General features: G+C 41.8%; 1 protein-coding gene across 3 annotated transcripts in view; it reads right to left on the bottom strand.

Moving 5' to 3' along the window:
* The window catches only part of LOC139480430 (uncharacterized), a 53,978-nt gene that overhangs the window by 8,638 nt on the left and 23,816 nt on the right, over positions 1–21,524 (bottom strand). For 2 of the 3 annotated variants that reach the window (XM_071263503.1, XM_071263504.1), the window contains exons 3-13: positions 16,722–17,000; positions 13,312–13,450; positions 11,553–11,576; positions 8,414–8,562; positions 7,821–7,957; positions 6,921–7,095; positions 6,156–6,244; positions 5,146–5,350; positions 2,326–2,459; positions 1,730–1,889; positions 204–347 (exon numbers count right to left, since the gene is read on the bottom strand). In XM_071263503.1, coding sequence (XP_071119604.1) covers positions 204–347; positions 1,730–1,889; positions 2,326–2,459; positions 5,146–5,350; positions 6,156–6,244; positions 6,921–7,095; positions 7,821–7,957; positions 8,414–8,562; positions 11,553–11,576; positions 13,312–13,450; positions 16,722–17,000 — 1,635 coding nt within the window. The remainder of the gene's footprint in view (positions 1–203; positions 348–1,729; positions 1,890–2,325; positions 2,460–5,145; positions 5,351–6,155; positions 6,245–6,920; positions 7,096–7,820; positions 7,958–8,413; positions 8,563–11,552; positions 11,577–13,311; positions 13,451–16,721; positions 17,001–21,524) is intronic. The other variant, XM_071263505.1, reaches the window with a different exon arrangement.

The following is a 21,524-nucleotide window of genomic DNA, read 5'->3' as shown; positions in this document are numbered from 1 at the left end:
GCACAAGTGTTATACAGGATCTGGTACACTGGGTATAATAAGCACATTTCAACACTAGAACTCATTTGGTGATGTTTTGAACAAAATAACACAACTACCAAACACATTCACACATTAAAATGTGACTATGATTTAAAAAGACTTTTTCAGCAATGATGGAATGTGTGACTATATACTTTGTTGGAATACATGGAGGAGCATACTTTTGCCAGACACTTCTCCGACATACAGCCGGTAGTTGGTGATCAGTGCCGTGTCAATACACCTCGTCTTGGGCCACCTCAGCTTTAGGCTCGTTGGGGAGGCAGTCTTCTCAACCTGAAGACCCGTCGGCTTCTCTGTGGGCCCTGAATACGATGCAGTGGGAAACTTAGGGAACAAAAAGACAATGTTATATAATATACATTATATATCTGTATATGTCCTGTACATGGGCTGTACATTGCCTGTACATGGGCTGTACATGGTCTGTACATGGTCTGAACATGGCCTGTACATGGTCTGTACATGGTCTGTTCATTGTCTGTACATGGCCTGTACATGGTCTGTACATGGCCTATAAATGGTCTGTATATTGCCTGTACATTGTCTGTACATGGTCTGTACATTGCTTGTATGTGGTCTGTACATTGTCTGTACATGGTCTGTATATTGCCTGTACATGGTCTGTATATTGCCTGTACATGGCCTGTATATTGCCTGTACATGGTCTGTACATGGCCTGTACATGGTCTGTATATTGTCTGTACATGGTCTGTATATTGTCTGTACATGGTCTATCTATTGTCTGTACATGGTCTATCTATTGTCTGTACATGGTCTGTGCATTGTCTATCTATTGTCTGTACATGGTCTATCTATTGTCTTTACATGGTCTGTCTATTGTCTGTACATTGTCTGTACATGGTCTGTTCATTGTCTATCTATTGTCTGTACATGGTCTGTTCATTGTCTATCTATTGTCTGTACATGGTCTGTTCTTTGTCTGTACATGGTCTGTTCATTGTCTGTACATGGTCTGTTCATTGTGTATCTATTGTCTGTACATGGTCTGTTCATTGTCTATCTATTGTCTGTACATGGTCTGTTCATTGTCTATCTATTGTCTGTACATGGTCTGTTCTTTGTCTATCTATTGTCTGTACATGGTCTGTTCTTTGCCTGTACATGGTCTGTTCATTGTCTGTACATGGTCTGTTCATTGTCTATCTATTGTCTGTACATGGTCTGTTCATTGTGTATCTATTGTCTGTACATGGTCTGTTCATTGTCTATCTATTGTCTGTACATGGTCTGTTCATTGTCTATCTATTGTCTGTACATGGTCTGTTCATTGTCTATCTATTGTCTGTACATGGTCTGTTCATTGTCTATCTATTGTCTGTACATGGTCTGTTCATTGTTTATCTATTGTCTGTACATGGTGTGTTCTTTGTCTGTACATGGTCTGTTCATTGTCTATCTATTGTCTGTACATGGTCTGTTCATTGTGTATCTATTGTCTGTACATGGTCTGTTCATTGTCTATCTATTGTCTGTACATGGTCTGTTCATTGTCTATCTATTGTCTGTACATGGTCTGTTCATTGTCTATCTATTGTCTGTACATGGTCTGTTCATTGTCTATCTATTGTCTGTACATGGTCTGTTTATTGTCTATCTATTGTCTGTACATGGTCTGTTCTTTGTCTGTAACCATAGTTTACTGTACTTCAAGTTCCTCACTCACGTGCTCCCTTCTCTACAATACACTCCGCCCAAGTGATACCGGTGGTCACGTTGTCAATGACGGCCGACAGACCGAACAAGTATTCGTCAACAACGACCTTCAGATAAGGGATCTCGAATGAGGTCCTGTTGACCCCGACTGGTGCCCATTCTAGAGGTTTCTGAAAAATGTGTACATGTGACATTAAACCTAAGAAAACCTGATTGATAAAGTTTGTCGGTCATAAGAGATGTTGAACAGATGGCGAAGGGGGTGTTGCCAGAAGGACTGGTGTCAACTATAGTAATTTCACATCAATTGTGGCCTTTTGCAAACCTACTCCAAGAATCTCTTACTTGAGCAAACTAAACTGTGAAAACTCCATATTGCCTGAGAAACATTTCTAGATTTTGTGATCTCTGGTGTGTAGGTGGTTGGGGTGGGGGTAGGGTGGGGGGTGGGCAGAAAAAACTCTGTAAAGCGACATAACTCTAGTTGGGAGTGAATAAAGGACACTGCACGTGTTTGCTGAAAAAGCGATGTTAGTTCTTATTGAACAAGGTTAAATCCTGAAGGCAAAGATTCAATTCTGATCACACAATATAACAGTGACATACCTCACACTTCTTTCTGATCCTTGATCCCACACACCAGTACACATACAGGTCAGTTACCTCCCCTTCATGTGGCTTCCACATGGCCTTGACCTCTCTGTCAGACACCACGATGTCAAAATCTTGAATATTAGACCCTGTGAGAAAGTAGAACCCAGTCAGTTACACACCCCACTTTGTGACGCCATGCTGAGACTTTTGTGAATGTTGTTTAATGCCCCCCTTTCAATACGACCACGAATATCCCGAATCAGCCCAAATCGGAAACTTTCAAAATTTGTGACGATTCGACCCATAATGCAAACTTTCGTGGCTAATGGGGCTGAAAAATATGAACAATGCCAGGAATGGGTTAAGAAGCATGTACGAATTACAAGATCATGTACAGATCATGCACGAATTGTAAGAATCACCTGCGACTAAGTTACACATAAGCCGAATGTTGTTCTTACTTAATTCTTACATGATTAGTAGTTGACACAGAACATTCGAAGCTGTTTCGGCATGTTTTCGGGTTGAGGACAAGAAATTTTAGGAGCCACGAATTGCTAAGAATTAATAGCCAAGAATGCAAAAGAATCGAATACGAAGCTGTTACGGAACACAAGAATTAATTACGAATGGATTACGATACAGCCACAAAATTGCAATTTGGGGACCCTTCCACAAAAGTTTTTGACAAACAAAAACTTTCTCACCAATTCGACGAACTCCTGCAAACTGAACGAATGTTTGGGAATCAAATAAGATTCATTTAAGTACTTCAAGAAATGATTGAAATTTATCTACGAAAATGAAAACTTTCCTAATGGGGTGATTCGAGATATTCATTGTCGTAGTGAAATGGGGGCATTACCAGACATGCAGACTTCCATCAAAGTCAGCCATGGCTGGATGCAAGATGTACCTGGTCTGATAGGCAGGTTGACAGAAACTGGGCCAATGAAATTCAAAGAAACAAGCCCTTACTCCTACTTGTTGCCTTGGAAACACAAAAAATAAAAAATAAACAATTCCAAAAAGAGCAAAGGTTCCAGTTTAATGTTTGCCTCGTGCAAACAAAGTTTCATGAAGAAATATTGAAAAAGATTGGAGTGTTATGCTCTGGAAATGAAAGATGACAGAGAGAGGCGTCCTGTTTCTATATTCCCCACAAAATATTGGGCAGGGGATAACTGATTGGTCAACTTATAGGACAACATCAGACTTATATACAGTTCACACAAACAAATGACAAAAATTGCTTCATAAAAGTAATTCTGTACAGGCACACTCAAGCATGAAGGAAATGCAGATGAGAATGAGATGGGACCGACTGTCTGATAACTTGTACACACTCAGGTCTGTGCCAGGGTTTATAAATTAAGGTCTGTATTTTATAAATTGTATGCTCTCAGGTCTGTAGTTTCATAAATTGTATGCTCTCAGGTCTGTAGTTTCATAAAATGTGTGCTCTCAGGTCTGTGTAGTCAGTGTTTTATAAATTGTATGCTGTCAGGTCTGTGTAGTCTGTGTTTGATAAATTGTATGCTCTCAGGTCTGTGTAGTCAGTGTTTTATAAATTGTATGCTGTCAGGTCTGTGTAGTCTGTGTTTCATAAATTGTATGCTCTCAGGTCTGTGTAGTCAGTGTTTTATAAATTGTATGCTGTCAGGTCTGTAGTTTCATAAATTGTATGCTGTCAGGTCTGTGTAGTCTGTGTTTGATAAATTGTATGCTCTCAGGTCTGTGTAGTCAGTGTTTTATAAATTGTATGCTGTCAGGTCTGTAGTTTCATAAATTGTATGCTGTCAGGTCTGTGTAGTCAGTGTTTTATAAATTGTATGCTGTCAGGTCTGTAGTTTCATAAATTGTATGCTGTCAGGTCTGTGTAGTCTGTGTTTGATAAATTGTATGCTCTCAGGTCTATATAGTCAGTGTTCGATAAAATGTATGCTCTCAGGTCTATATAGTCAGTGTTTTATAAAATGTATGCTCTCAGGTCTGTATAGTCAGTGTTTTATAAAATGTATTGCTCTCAGGTCTGTTTAGTCAGTGTTTTATAAAATGTATGCTGTCAGGTCTGTAGTTTCATAAATTGTATGCTGTCAGGTCTGTGTAGTCTGTGTTTGATAAATTGTATGCTGTCAGGTCTGTGTAGTCAGTGTTCGATAAAATGTATGCTCTCAGGTCTATATAGTCAGTGTTTTATAAAATGTATGCTCTCAGGTCTGTATAGTCAGTGTTTTATAAAATGTATTGCTCTCAGGTCTGTTTAGTCAGTGTTTTATAAAATGTATGCTCTCAGGTCTGTATAGTCAGTGTTTTATAAAATGTATTGCTCTCAGGTCTGTGTAGTCAGTGTTTTATAAATTGTATGCTGTCAGGTCTGTAGTTTCATAAATTGTATGCTGTCAGGTCTGTGTAGTCAGTGTTTTATAAATTGTATGCTGTCAGGTCTGTAGTTTCATAAATTGTATGCTGTCAGGTCTGTGTAGTCTGTGTTTGATAAATTGTATGCTCTCAGGTCTATATAGTCAGTGTTCGATAAAATGTATGCTCTCAGGTCTATATAGTCAGTGTTTTATAAAATGTATGCTCTCAGGTCTGTATAGTCAGTGTTTTATAAAATGTATTGCTCTCAGGTCTGTTTAGTCAGTGTTTTATAAAATGTATGCTCTCAGGTCTATATAGTCAGTGTTTTATAAAATGTATGCTCTCAGGTCTGTATAGTCAGTGTTTTATAAATTGTATGCTGTCAGGTCTATATAGTCAGCATGGCCAAGAGGGGTCTTCCACATTATTGGAACAATCACATAAGGCTATGGTCATCTCAACACTGACCTTGACTTGTGGGTGGGACGACAATGAGGGATGGGTTCCCTGATGCTCCGACACTTGTCTCAGCATCCAGGGAGATAACCTGACGTTTGTCACAAGGCAGACTGAGAGCTGTGAACTGGAACTCTGCTGCATCCAAACAACTGATGCCATTGTAGTCCACCAAATACCGAGTGATCTTCCCATTGCGATCTGCTGCGCTAGGCTCCTGCAGAGAAACATACTATCATATTCCTTGGCATTCCAATCATTTGTTGATCTTGCAACAGTGGACACGCAAAAGATCAAATCAGCTACTGTCTAACTCATGACCTCGTGGTGTAGATACATATGCGTTCCCACAATCTGGTATATCCCTAGCACAGCTGGCATGTTTTCTTGGGATGACAACCAGATCGTATTGAATAAAAATGAAAATCTGGTTTCAAAAAGCCAGAAGTTATTTTGAGAGAGCAACCAATCAAACATTACAAATTTTAACGATGTTTTTTGCCAGTTCATATTTTTCGAAACGATGGCCCTGTTGTGCCATATTAGACATCCCCCATCATTCGTTTCGTCCAACACACTGCAAGGCTGCAATCTATAACATAAAGCTTTCCCTGGTCTAATGACACAACCATCTCATTTACGTTTATGGCTTTTGAAGATATTATTCTATAAACATGACTAAAGGACTAAATGTTTACAAATGTCAGGCGCTCTGGTGTTCCAAGGAGAGAAAACATTTGAGAGCACATATTTCATTATTTTTAATCACGGATTGGTTGTTCTCAAGAAAAAAACATACCAGCATTTTGAAATCTGAAAAATCATAGTTTCAATATGTTTTCCTGGGATCATCCTGCCCAGGTCAGAGGAAGGTGAATGCATGCACAGTACGACACTGCTTCATATCTGAAGTAAATTTTAACTTTCTATGTATTTCATTGTAGTTTTCGTGCTATATTCCTATGAGCTAGGCCTGTACTGGACAGGTTGGACCCCCTTGCAAATACCTATTTACTTCTTACCTGCCAAAACACGGTGACATCGTGGATGTTGGAATGACAGACCTCTGAGTAGAAGCTGCCTGGGGTAGTGTGTGGCCCTGTAGCTGGCACTGTCAATAAGTGAGTGAGTGGGATTTGATACTGCTTACAGCAATATTTAATCAATATGACAGCAGGAAATTAGACTCACACACTTGACCACTGCACCCCCACTGGACCCGATGAATTGTGTGAGGATATAGTAGGATATTATTAGCTGCTGAAATTAGGTACTAAGGTACATGGGGCCAAATGTCAGACAAACCATCAAATTCCAATGATTACCTACAACACTCACATCTGAGCCCTCACATGTGGCCTGCAACACTCACAATTGACCTCTAATGCTTACTGCTGACCTTCAACACTCATAGTTAACCTCCAACACTTACATTTGACCTCTAACACACGTCTGACCTCCAACACTAACATCTGATCTCCAACACTCACATCTGACCTCCAGCCCTCACATTTGAACTCTAACTCTCACATCTGACCTCCAACACTCATATTTGACCTCTAACATTCACATCTGACCTCCAACACTTACAGCTGATCTTTAGCCCTCAAATTTGACCTCCCACACTCACATCTGACCTCCAACACTCATAGTTGACCTCCACCACTCACAGCTGACATCCTTTCACAGCTGACCTCCAACACTCGCACCTTACCTCCACCACTCACATCAGACCTCTTACACTCACATCGGACCTCCAACACTCACACCTGACCTCCAACACTCACCATCTTCCAGTGTCCTCTTGGTCCTGGTGATCTTGTCACTCCAGTATCCAGTGGTAGGAGTGGGCCGGGTGTCCATCTCCACCTCGTACAGGGTGTATGGCCGTAGCCCCACCTCTGTCTGACTCATGCTTAGAGGCTCCTCCTCAAAGTCAGGTGCAGGTTCGATCAGGACTTCCTGTCCCAAAGATACATGATGATTGCCATTAAAAAGGCTGTGTGGCCATGTACATGCATGTATCTTCACAAGCTCCGCAAAGATTAAGGCTGATTGTGCAATGAACTGCATTTCTTTTGAAAAGTGAGAGAGTAGGGTTTTACGCCGCTTTTAGCAATATTCCAGCAATATCACGACAGGGGACACCAGCAATGGGCTTTACATGTTGTACCCATGTGGGGAATCGACCCAGGCCTTCAGGGTGATGAGCGAACGCTTTAACCATAAGGCTACACCTCCAGTTCTTTTGAAGAGAACTTTTTGAGAACCTGTACAATTATGGGGTAATCTGGCCATCTTCAGCTTTGAATGCACTGGGATGGATGTCAGAAATGACCAGGTGCATAGAACAAGATCAATTCATGCACATAAATGACTATTCAAACTTAGGACATCTATAAATAGTTACTATCAGGTGAAAAAAAATATGATTCAGTGAAAGAGATGTTCAGTGTTCACGCAATATCATAGCGAGGGACACCAAAAACATATTATTACAGTGTATGCACGTCGGGAATCGAACCCAGGTCTTCAGCGCAATGAGCAACCTTTTCAACCTCAGGGCTACCACACTTCCCCCCAAGGTGAAGGACATGTTGATCTGCTTCATGAGTGAGTGAGTGAGTGAGTGAGTGAGTGAGTGAGTGAGTGAGTGAGCACACAAAGTTGAATAGTGGGACAATTACCTTCCAGTCTGCATCTCCGACTTCGTGGAAACGGAAACGGTACATTTTTGCTCGAAGTCGCTTATTATGATTCCAGACCAAGGTGAAATTAGATTTTGTTGTATTGACGTTGATGACATTGATTGGATCAGGTTTAACTGGAAAACCGAATATTTATACAAATCAAAGTTATTCCACAAGTATTATTTGCACATCGATGTTCATATATATATATTCTATGATGATTACATTTTTAAAACGTGAAGTTAGCTATGACAAAACATAACCAAAGCATATTCTACTGCTGGCGTTGTAACCGATGTTCCAAGGTCCTGGAATATCAGGTGATTGTGGTCATAACCAGTTTCCATGATAATTTATAAGTAATGACCTTGACCTTCAAAGTCAACCATAGTCATCGCAGTATATTTCATTTTAATATGATATAGGGTTGTTCACTAGGTTTTACTGACTCTCCTATGGAGATTTTGATAGATCTTGATGCAGATATTGTATCGGAGTAAAATATCTGATTTTAACGAGACTGCTAACTTCAAACTGTTTCAAAATACCCTAATGGTTAATTCAAACATGTAACATAAACGCATCCTTACCGAGATCATTACAATTTGAGAAAATGGGTCTGCCATTCACTGTCACATTCGTCCTCTTGTTCTTCACGCGGACAACATACGTTAGACTGGGAAAGTTGTACCTTGTAAAGTAGCACCCTGTCTGGGTCTGGTTGGGGCATCTAAACCCCCTGCCGACAGAAAAGTGGCACACATTTCACGCACATTCGACATAATCTTAATTCAGATCTTACAACTGTTAAAAAATGGTAATCCATCACCAAACCTATGTTTTAAAGGTATTGGGTATATTTGAGTATGGAACAGCCAAAAAATCTTAAACTATCACTAAATCTAAGATTTACAGGTACTGTGTATAGGGCTGGCTATCAAATTGATACAATGAACGATAATCGCCAACTAAATATCTATCAATTATCATAAATATCGGAGAAGTAACTTTAAGCAAATATGCGAGAATATCTTGAAAGAAATCAACATATTCCACACCACTGGTGAGCAGTGACACATTTATGCATAGATTGTTTTGTGGACATTTGAGATATAACAAAAAATGTTGCCTTCCGTCTTCGACAATTGACATTACTGACAATAACAAGCCTGTTTAAGTAAATCTATACTTTATTTCATCACAATATTTTATGAAAGTTAATATCGATGACAACAATTTCATATAGATAATCGTTAATAGTTCTTCCAATCAACCATAATTTCAAATTATCGATCTTTTTAGCCAAGCCTAATTGTGTAGATTTGAGTTAGAGACAGCCGAAAAATCTTAATCTAAGATTTACAGTTATTATGTATAAAGCTGGCTATCGATATAGATTACAGAGATTGATAATCGCCAACTAAATATCTATCAATTATCATAAATAACAGAGAAGTAACTTTAAGCAAATATGCGAGAATATCCCGAAAGAAATCAACATATTTCACACCACTGGTGAGCAGTGACACATTTATGCATAGATTTTTTTTATAGACATTTGAGATATAACAAAAAATGTTACCTTCCGTCTTCGACAATTGACATTACTGACAATAACAAGCCTGTTTAAGTAAATCTATACTTTATTTCATCACAATAGTTTATGTAAGTTAATATCGATTACAACAATTTCATATAGATAATCGTTAATAGTTCTTCCAATCAACCATAATTTCAAATTATCGATCTTTTTAGCCGGCCCTAATTGTGTATTTTTGAGTTTGAGACAGCCGAAAAATCTTAATCTAAGATTTACAGGTATTATGTATAAAGCTGGCTATCGATATAGATTACAGAGATTGATAATCGCCCACTAAATATTGATCAATTATGATAAATATCGGAGAAGTAACTTTAAGTAAATATAGGAGAATATCCCGAAAGAAATCAACAAATTCTATACCACTGGTGAGAAGTGACACATTGATACATAGAATGATTTGTGGACATTTGAGATATAACAAAAAATATTGCTTTCTGTCTTCAACTATTGACAATATTGACAATAACAAGTCTGTTTCAGTAAATCTATACTTTATTTCATCACAATAGTTTATGTAAGTTAATATCGATGACAACAATTTCATATAGATACCGTATTCAACATAATAAGCACCCACGGCGATATTTGCTAATATATTGGCTCGTGAACAATCCCAATTAGCAGCCCTTCTGATTGATCAATGACTTATTTATTCGTGTGTACATGTGTTATATGCACCCTTAAATATAGGCAATTAAATTCTAGAAAAATATATCTGTCGCATATAAACGTTTCAGTCTGTCAGCATAAACCACGAAATTTATCTTTCAACTCTATTTTTTCCACCAAAATAATATTCTAATAAGAGCCCCCTATTTCTAATTTGGAGAGCGCCCTGGACGCTTATTACATCAAATACGGTAATCATTTATAGTTTTCTCATCGCCAGCCCTAATTATGTATATTTAAGTGGAGGCTCTTGCCTCGGGAAAATGATTACACTTGTGTTCAACTAGCATACGTTCAGCACTGAAAGGGAGACATGCACATTCATTTGATGATCTCTGAGAAGCCATACTGTATATCATTGTTAGTGATCTGAATAAAACATTAGTTGCATATTAGTAGGTATGGATGCCATTCACAGAGACGGAGGTAGTTGGGCCGGCCTTTTATTACTTGGTTTACAGATCCCAGACACTATAAACCAGAAAAAAATATAATAGAAGAAAAGAAATTAAGGATTTATTATTACTGCCTTTTCTGCAATCACACTCATGAAAGGAAAACCACATTGTTTCAAATTGAAGTTTTATTAAAGGGACTAATTATAGTGTCTACTGTAAATCTTGAAATTAACATGAGTGTGAATTAAATGGGAACAATGCAAGAGGTCTTTGCTCGCATTAGACTTTGCATTTATGTTTCCAAAATGATTATCATTTTGAGTCGCATTTTGGGCTAGAGGTCAGCAATTGGGATACAATGACAAGCATCAACCAAGTTAGCGAGCCTGACCACCCGATCCCGTTGGTCTAACGACAAGCATAGTTGCCTTTTGGGGCAAGCATGGGTTGCTGAAGTCCTATTCTACCCTGAATCTTCACGGTTCTTGAAGTGTCTTATTTAAAGGGTCTAATTGAAGGGGCTAACTGTAGTATCTAATTGAAGGGTCTAGCTGAAGTATCTAACTGAAGTGTCTAACTGAAGTGTCTAACTGAAACGTCTAATTGAAGTGTCTAACTGAAGCATCTAATTGAAGGGTCTAACTGAAGAGTCTAATTAAAGGGTCTAGCTGATGTGTTTAATTGAAGGGTCTAGCTGAAGTGTCTAATTGAAGGGTCTAGCTGAAGTGTCTAATTGAAGGGTCTAACAAAAGTGTCTAATTGAAGGGTCTAACAGAAGGGTCTAACAGAAGTGTCTAATTGAAGGGTCTAGCTGATTTGATACTATTTTTATTATCATCACCAACCCATAGTTCAGAGAATTAAATCTGCAAACCAATTAATATTAAAAAAGGCTTTAGGGTTGAAGGAAAGGATGAAGACAGAGATGAGTGGGTGAATGAGTGGGTGAGGTAGGATTTGACTTCATTGTCCGCTGTATCTCAGCCATATCAACTTGATGACGTCCTTGTGTTCATGTCATGCAGAGAGAGATTGTGTCTGTAAATGTAGGAATATTACCTAGTCACATCTGTGTCGTTATCACTGAAAAGTTAGTGTCAAAAGATAAAACAAAATGTTATGACCTGGTTAAAGTTGTGTTTACCAACATTTGTGACTGGTATTGTCAGAAGTGGCTTGAGTTATGCTGTTGTAACTGATATTGTCATAAACGTGACTTGCTGTGTTGCACTTGTCTTCTCCATCTGGTGAATTACTGTCAATACTGGTCTATTGTCTTGTCCATTTGGTGAATTATTGTCAATACTGGTCTATTGTCTTGTTCATTTGGTGAATTATTGTCAGTACTGGTCTATTGTCATCTGGTGAAGTATTGACAATACTGGCCTATTGTTCATCTGGTGAAGTATTGTCAATACTAGCCTATTGTTCATCTGGTGAAGTATTGTCAGTACTGGCCTATTGTTCATCTGGTGAAGTATTGTCAATACTAGCCTATTGTTCATCTGTTGAAGTATTGTCAATACCGGCCTATTGTTCATCTGGTGAAGTATTGTCAATACCGACCTATTGTTCATCTGGGGAAGTATTGTCAATACTGGTCTTTTGTTCATCTGTTGAAGTATTGTCAGTACTGGCCTATTGTTCATCTGGTGAAGTATTGTCAATACTGGTCTATTGTTCATCTGGTGAAGTATTGTCAATACTGGCCTATTGTTCATCTGGTGAAGTATTGTCAATATTGGTCTATTGTTCATCTGGTGAACTCAGTACAAGGTGAAGGGTATTGTCAATACTCACTGACACAAGGTGAAGGGTATTGTCAATACTCACTGAAACAAGGTGAAGGGTATTGTCAATACACTCTGACACAAGGTGAAGGGTATTGTCAATACTCACTGGCACAAGGTGAAGGGTGTTGTCAATACTCACTGACACAAGGTGAAGGGTATTGTCAATACACACTGACACAAGGTGAAGGGTATTATCAATACTCACTGACACAAGGTGAAGGGTATTGTCAATACACACTGACACAAGGTGAAGGGTATTGTCAATACTCACTGACACAAGGTGAAGGGTATTGTCAATACACACTGACACAAGGTGAAGGGTATTATCAATACTCACTGATACAACGTGAAGGGTATTGTAATTACACACTGACACAAGGTGAAGGGTATTGTCAATACTCACTGACACAAGGTGAAGGGTATTGTCAATACACACTGACACAAGGTGAAGGGTGTTGTCAATACTCACTGATACAACGTGAAGGGTATTGTAATTACACACTGACACAAGGTGTAGGGTATTGTCAATACTCACGGACAGAAGGTGAAGGGTATTGTCCTGACCACCGATTCATCAAGGCACAGAACCTGACCACCAATTCATCAAGTCACAGAACCTAACCACCGATTCATCAAGTCACAGAACCTGACCACCGATTCATCAAGTCACAGAACCTGACCACCAATTCATCAAGTCACAGAACCTAACCACCGATTCATCAAGTGACAGAACCTGACCACCGATTCATCAAGTCACAGAACCTGACCACCGATTCATCAAGTCACAGAACCTGACCACCGATTCATCAAGTCACAGAACCTGACCACCAATTCATCAAGTCACAGAACCTGACCACCGATTCATCAAGTCACTGCTTATGTTAATCACAGGCTGTATGGGACCAAGTCTATCCAGGTGCTAAGCTACATCTAAGTACATGATGGATGTCTACTAAATCGTTTAGTGTATTTGAAAAAGCATACCTAAAGGTTATCCATTTAAAGGGCAAATCTTTCAAACATACCTTCTCCGTGCCCGGTAAAAAAAAGAAACTTCAATATTGGAAGCGTTGACGTAGTTTACACCAAGGTCCCAGGTGCAGTTCATTTTTTCGTCCCAGTTGTACTTCACACACGTGATGTTCACAACCAGCTCGGGGTAATCTGGAACAGTGATAATCATTGAGTGGTGATCACAACCGGCTTGGGGTAATCTGGAACAGTGACAATCATTGAGTGGTGATCACAACCGACTCGGGGTAATCTGGAACAGTGATAATCATTGAGTGGTGATCACAACCGGCTCGGGGTAATCTGGAACAGTGATAATCATTGAGTGGTGATCACAACCGGCTCGGGGTAATCTGGAACAGTGACAATCATTGAGTGGTGATCACAACCGGCTCGGGGTAATCTGGAACAGTGACAATCATTGAGTGGTGATCACAACCGGCTCGGGGTAATCTGGAACAGTGACAATCATTGAGTGGTGATCACAACCGGCTCGGGGTAATCTGGAACAGTGATAATCATTGAGTGGTGATCACAACCGGCTCGGGGTAATCTGGAACAGTGACAATCATTGAGTGGTGATCACAACCGGCTCGGGGTAATCTGGAACAGTGACAATCATTGAGTGGTGATCACAACCGGCTCGGGGTAATCTGGAACAGTGACAATCATTGAGTGGTGATCACAACCGGCTCGGGGTAATCTGGAACAGTGACAATCATTGAGTGGTGATCACAACCGGCTCGGGGTAATCTGGAACAGTGACAATCATTGAGTGGTGATCACAACCGGCTCGGGGTAATCTGGAACAGTGATAATCATTGAGTGGTGATCACAACCGGCTCGGGGTAATCTGGAACAGTGACAATCATTGAGTGGTGATCACAATCGGCTCCCCGTAATCTGGAACAGTGACAATCATTGAGTGGTGATCACAACCGGCTCCCCGTAATCTGGAACAGTGATAATCATTGAGTGGTGATCACAACCGGCTCGGGGTAATCTGGAACAGTGACAATCATTGAGTGGTGATCACAACCGGCTCGGGGTAATCTGGAACAGTGACAATCATTGAGTGGTGATCACAACCGGCTCCCCGTAATCTGGAACAGTGACAATCATTGAGTGGTGATCACAACCGGCTCGGGGTAATCTGGAACAGTGACAATCATTGAGTGGTGATCACAACCGGCTCGGGGTAATCTGGAACAGTGACAATCATTGAGTGGTGATCACAACCGGCTCGGGGTAATCTGGAACAGTGATAATCATTGAGTGGTGTTCACAACCGGCTCGGGGTAATCTGGAACAGTGATAATCATGTATTCTGGCAACTAGGGATGCAATGACAATGAAGGCAATGATACAATACATATCATAGGAAATGAAATGAAATTCTAAGTAGATACGATGGGTGTTCATTAAAGATTTCCCCTGACCCACTTCTGATGGACCTAGTGGAATGAAACTTGGCATAGGTATTAGTCTTTCTCCATATAGAAACCACCAAGAGTTACACACTTCTCATATCGTTTTATGCAACTATGGAGACCTCGCTTGTAAAAGCCCTCATTTTGCGTCTCAAACCAGGACTTGACTTCAGAAATCAGTGTTTCATCATCTGTGAAAACGTTTTCCCTTCAAAAATGACTTCATGGTTGGAAAGAGGTGGAAGTCAGATGGTGCAAGGTCAGAAGAGTAAGGAGGATGTGGAAGGATGTCATAGCCACAGGAACGCGCTTCTGTCTGGGCAACATGAGAGTTGTGTACTGGAGCATTGTCTTGCAGGAGACGGACACCCTTGGTCAGCATGCCACGCCTATTAAGCGTGATAGCGTCCCCCAATTTCCGCAGCAGTGAAACATAATAAGCTCCTGTGATTGTGGTACCCTTTGCCAAGAAATCCATCATCACTACTCCGTGCTGGTCCCAAAACACCGTGAGCATGACCTTGCCTGCAGAGGGTTGGACACGTGCCTTCTTTGGGGGTGGTGACTCCACATGCTTCCATTGTATCGACTGAACTTTAGTCTCAGGATCATAGTGATTTACCCATGTTTCATCCTGTGTGGTAAGTCCGTCAAAAATGTTTGCCTGGTTATTTTTGCACATGTCCAAAAGATCCTTTGAGCAATTGACTCGTTCCTGCTTTTGGAAAGGTGTGAGCAACCTCGGAATCCATCGTGCAGACACCTTATGCATGTTCAAATTGTCCTGGATGATTTTTTCCACAGACCCTACACTGATCTTGACATCTTGTGCTAACTGGCGAACAGTTATATGTCGGTCTGCCAAAATGGCGGTCTCCACTTGATGGATAGTGTCCTCATCAATGGCTGAATTGGGGCGACCAGGAATGGCAGCTGTTTTCACAGATGTCCGACCACACTTGAACTGGCGATGCCAGTGTTTAACAACGTCATATGATGGGGCATCTTCCCCATAAGTTGCTTTCATTTCATCTAAAGTTTCTTTTGGTGTGCGACCTTTCAAATATAAAAACCTAATCACTGTTCGGTATTCTACTGGCTCCATTGTCACACCCTACTCGATCATAACACCTGTAAAAGTGGTAAGATTAATAGTTCGGTGCTGCAAATTCAGACATAACCCATAGATACATGTATCATTACACATGTGAAATTTCAACCAAATATGATAACCCTAAGTGGTTTAGGGGAAATCTTTAATGAACACCCCTTGTAGGATTATTCCTTCATTAAAAATACATATTTTGTATTGTCATGTATCTCATGATACAGTTTTAGTAAATATCATGTATCGGCAAGGTATGGCAGTGCATCAGAGATTTGTTGCATTGTTTCTTCACTAGCATCAGAGACCCATCCCTCCACCGCCGTCATATAGCTGGAATATTGCTGAGTGTGACAATAAACAACAAACAAATAAAAAATAACAGGCCCATCTTGACCTGGATGGTGTTATCAGAGACCCATCTCACCCTTGATGATGTCTTATCAGAGACCCATCTTGCCCTGAAGGGTGACTTATCAGAGACCCATGTTGCCCTGAAGGGTGACTTATCAGAGACCCATCTTGCCCTGAAGGGTGACTTATCAGGGACCCTGGTTGTTGTGTTAAATGTTTGTTTGTTGTTAATGCTTCAGTCATCAATACTCCAGCTACATCACAGCAGCCTGTAAAAAGTCCAGCTGGGCCAGACAACCATTGATTGCCACCAGCACAATGCCACACAATCACCCTGACAACCTGACAACCAGTGATTGCTACCAGCACAATGCTACACAAACACCCAAGTCCCTGAATCCAACCACCCAATCCATTTAGAGGATATGAAAAACAGACCCAGATCCAGCTATATCACAGTGACCTGTATCCATGTTGTCTGGACACATTACCCAAATTATTACACTTACACATTATTACACCATTTTACACTTACATTCAACTTCCACTAAGCGTGATCCCACGAACAGGCTGCTGTCTTCCCCTGATACTCCTACCCAACAGTAATACCTCCCAGCATCACTCAGAGATGTGACGGTCAGGTTCATCTCAACTGTTCGGTGGTCAATGATGGTCAAGCTTCCATTAAAGTCGTCCCCCTTCTCCACAAACAACATGCCCGAGTTGTAGGTTGTGGAGCTGTTCAGGTGACAGTCCAGCAGGAGCTGTTGACCAATCAAAACATAGTCCCCTCCCGGAGTTGACGGAACCAGTTCTGTAACCAAAACAATTTAATTCAGACATTACATCTTCATTCATATGCCTTGATGTGTGTGATACCTGATAGTACTTGCCTTGATGTGTGTGATACCTGATAGTACTTGCCTTGATGTGTGTGATACCTGATAGTACTTGCCTTGATGTGTGTGATACCTGATACTACCTTGCCTTGATGTGTGTGATGCCTGGTACTACCCTGCCCTGAAGTGGGTGATACCTGATACTACCTTGCCCTGAAGTGTGTGATACCTGATACTACCTTGCCCTGAAGTGGGTGATACCAGGTACCGCCTTGCCTTGATGTGTGTGTGATACCTGATACTACCTTGCCTTGATGTGTGTGTGATACCTGATACCACCTAGCCTTGATGTGTGTGATACCTGATACTACCTTGCCTTGATGTGTGTGATGCCTGATACTACCTTGCCTTGAAGTGTGTGATACCTGATACTATCTTGCCTTGATGTGTGTGATGCCTGGTACTACCGTGCCCTGAAGTGGGTGATACCTGATACTACCTAGCCTTGATGTGTGTGTGATACCTGATACTACCTAGCCTTGATGTGTGTGTGATACCTGATACTACCTAGCCTTGATGTGTGTGATGCCTGATACTACCTTGCCTTGATGTGTGTGATGCCTGATACTACCTTGCCATGAAGTGTGTGATACCTGATACTACCTTGCCTTGATGTGTGTGATGCCTGGTACTACCGTGCCCTGAAGTGTGTGATACCTGATACTACCTTGCCTTGATGTGTGTGTGATACCTGATACTACCTTGCCTTGATGTGTGTGTGATACCTGATACTACCTTGCCTTGATGTGTGTGTGATACCTGATACTTCCTAGCCTTGATGTGTGTGATGCCTGATACTACTTGCCTTGATATGTGTGATACCCGATACTACCTTGCCCTGAAGTGTGTGATACCTGATACTACCTTGCCTTGATGTGTGTGATACCCAATACTACCTTGCCTTGAAGTGTGTGATACCTGATACTACCTTGCCTTGATGTGTGTGATACCCGATACTACTTGCCCAGAAGTGTGTGATACCTGATACTACTTGCCCTGAAGTGTGTGATGCCTGATACTACCTTGCCCTGAAGTGTGTGATACCTGATACTACCTTGCCTTGATGTGTGTGATACCCGATACTACCTTGCCCTGAAGTGTGTGATACCTGATACTACCTTGCCTTGATGTGTGTGATACCCGATACTACCTTGCCCTGAAGTGTGTGATACCTGAAACTACCTTGCCTTGATGTGTGTGATACCCAATACTACCTTGCCCTGAAGTGTGTGATGCCCGATACTACCTTGCCTTGAAGTGTGTGATGCCTGGTACTACCGTGCCCTGAAGTGGGTGATACCTGATACTACCTTGCCTTGATGTGTGTGATACCTGATACTACTTGCCCTGAAGTGTGTGATGCCTGATACTACCTTGCCCTGGAGTGTGTGATACCTGATACTACCTTGCCTTGATGTGTGTGATACCCAATACTACCTTGCCTTGATGTGTGTGTGATACCTGATACTACCTTGCCTTGATGTGTGTGATACCTGATACTACCTTGCCCTGAAGTGTGTGATACCTGATACTACCTTGCCTTGATGTGTGTGATACCCAATACTACCTTGCCCTGAAGTGTGTGATGCCCGATACTACCTTGCCTTGATGTGTGTGATACCCGATACTACCTTGCCCTGAAGTGTGTGATACCTGATACTACCTTGCCTTGATGTGTGTGATACCCGATACTACCTTGCCCTGAAGTGTGTGATACCTGAAACTACCTTGCCTTGATGTGTGTGATACCCAATACTACCTTGCCCTGAAGTGTGTGATGCCCGATACTACCTTGCCTTGAAGTGTGTGATGCCTGGTACTACCGTGCCCTGAAGTGGGTGATACCTGATACTACCTTGCCTTGATGTGTGTGATACCTGATACTACTTGCCCTGAAGTGTGTGATGCCTGATACTACCTTGCCCTGGAGTGTGTGATACCTGATACTACCTTGCCTTGATGTGTGTGATACCCAATACTACCTTGCCTTGATGTGTGTGTGATACCTGATACTACCTTGCCTTGATGTGTGTGATACCTGATACTACCTTGCCCTGAAGTGTGTGATACCTGATACTACCTTGCCTTGATGTGTGTGATACCCAATACTACCTTGCCCTGAAGTGTGTGATGCCCGATACTACCTTGCCTTGAAGTGTGTGATGCCTGGTACTACCGTGCCCTGAAGTGGGTGATACCTGATACTACCTTGCCTTGATGTGTGTGATACCCGATACTACCTTGCCCTGAAGTGTGTGATACCTGAAACTACCTTGCCTTGATGTGTGTGATACCCAATACTACCTTGCCCTGAAGTGTGTGATGCCCGATACTACCTTGCCTTGATATGTGTGATGCCTGGTACTACCGTGCCTTGATGTGTGTGATACCCGATACTACTTGCCCAGAAGTGTTTGATACCTGATACTACCTTGCCTTGATGTGTGTGATACCCGATACTACTTGCCCAGAAGTGTGTGATACCTGATACTACTTGCCCTGAAGTGTGTGATGCCTGATACTACCTTGCCCTGAAGTGTGTGATACCTGATACTACCTTGCCTTGATGTGTGTGATACCTGATACTACCTTGCCCTGAAGTGTGTGATACCCAATACTACCTTGCCTTGATGTGTGTGATACCCAATACTACCTTGCCCTGAAGTGTGTGATGCCCGATACTACCTTGCCTTGATGTGTGTGATACCCGATACTACCTTGCCCTGAAGTGTGTGATACCTGATACTACCTTGCCTTGATGTGTGTGATACCTGATACTACTTGCCCTGAAGTGTGTGATGCCTGATACTACCTTGCCCTGGAGTGTGTGATACCTGATACTACCTTGCCTTGATGTGTGTGATACCCAATACTACCTTGCCTTGATGTGTGTGTGATACCTGATACTACCTTGCCTTGATGTGTGTGATACCCGATACTACCTTGCCCTGAAGTGTGTGATACCTGATACTACCTTGCCTTGATGTGTGTGATACCCAATACTACCTTGCCCTGAAGTGTGTGATGCCCGATACTACCTTGCCTTGAAGTGTGTGATGCCTGGTACTACCGTGCCCTGAAGTGGGTGATACCTGATACTACCTTGCCTTGAAGTGTGTGATACCTGATACTACTTGCCCTGAAGGGTGTGATACCTGATACTACCTTGCCCTGAAGTGTGTGATAGCAGATACTACCTTGCCTTGAAGTGGGTGATGCCTGCTACACTTTGCCCTGAAGTGTGTTGGGGGCAAGGGTGGCCCAGTCGTCTAAGGCGCCGCGATTTGCTGTGCAGAGTTGCGTCCCTTGGGCACGCCAGAAACCTATGATTGTGGGTTCGAATCCCGGTTCGCCCTTATTATGTTTCTAGGTTTGTCAGCACCATACCCGTGCTCGTGGGTTTCACCAAAGTGGTAAACGTCTTGCACCTGCATCACTTCGGGCTTTCCTCCCACATTAAGCTGACATGCCGTGATAAAACTGGCATAATATTAAAAGCGGTGTTAAACCCAACTCACTCACCTGAAGTGTGTGATATCAGATACTACTTGCCTTGATGTGTGTGATACCTGATACTACTTGCCTTGATGTGTGTGAGACCTGATACTACCTTGCCCTGAAGTGTGTGATACCAGATACTACCTTGCCTTGATGTGTGTGATACCTGATACTACCTTGCCCTGAAGTGTGTGATACCAGGTACCACCTTGCCCTGAAACATGGGATACCAAATACCACCTTTCCCTAATTCCCCTAACTTGCCATGATGGGTATAATACCTGAGACCTAACTTGCCACAGGGAATGGGTGGGATACAATAGATTTATCCTGCCCTGGAGGGTGTGTGCGTGTGTGATAGTAGAGACGTGACTTTCCCTGAAGTGTGGGATAATAGAGACGTATCATGCTCCACAAGTTGGGAAACAGAGACCTATCACACCCTCAAGAGTGGGATACAAGATACCCTTTCATGTCCTTGGGGTGGGATACAAGAGGCGAATCATGACCTAGAGGTGGGATACAAGATACCTATCATGCCCTTGAGGTGGGATACAAGAGGCCTATCATGCCCTTGGGGTGGGATACAAGAGGCCTATCATGCCCTTGAGGTGGGATACAAGATACCCTTTCATGTCCTTGGGGTGGGATACAAGAGGCCTATCATGCCCTTGGGGTGGGATACAAGATACCTATCATGCCCTTGGGGTGGGATACAAGATACCCTTTCACATCCTTGGGGTGGGATACAAGATACCTATCATGCCCTTGGGGTGGTAGGATACAAGAGACCCATTATGCCCTTGGGGTGGAATACAAGAGACCTATCACGCCCTGGTTGTTGGGATACAAAAGACCTATCACGCCCCAGTGGGTAGGATAACAGAGACCTCTCATTGCTCTAAAAGGTTGGTACGAGAGATGCTCTAAAACTGGGGTAC

This window comes from Haliotis cracherodii, unplaced genomic scaffold, assembly GCF_022045235.1.
Source record: "Haliotis cracherodii isolate W230 unplaced genomic scaffold, xgHalCrac1.p SCAF_4, whole genome shotgun sequence".
NCBI lineage: Eukaryota > Metazoa > Mollusca > Gastropoda > Lepetellida > Haliotidae > Haliotis > Haliotis cracherodii.
The sequence above is the reverse complement of the archived record's forward strand: the minus strand, read 5'-3'. Positions and strand labels throughout refer to the sequence as shown.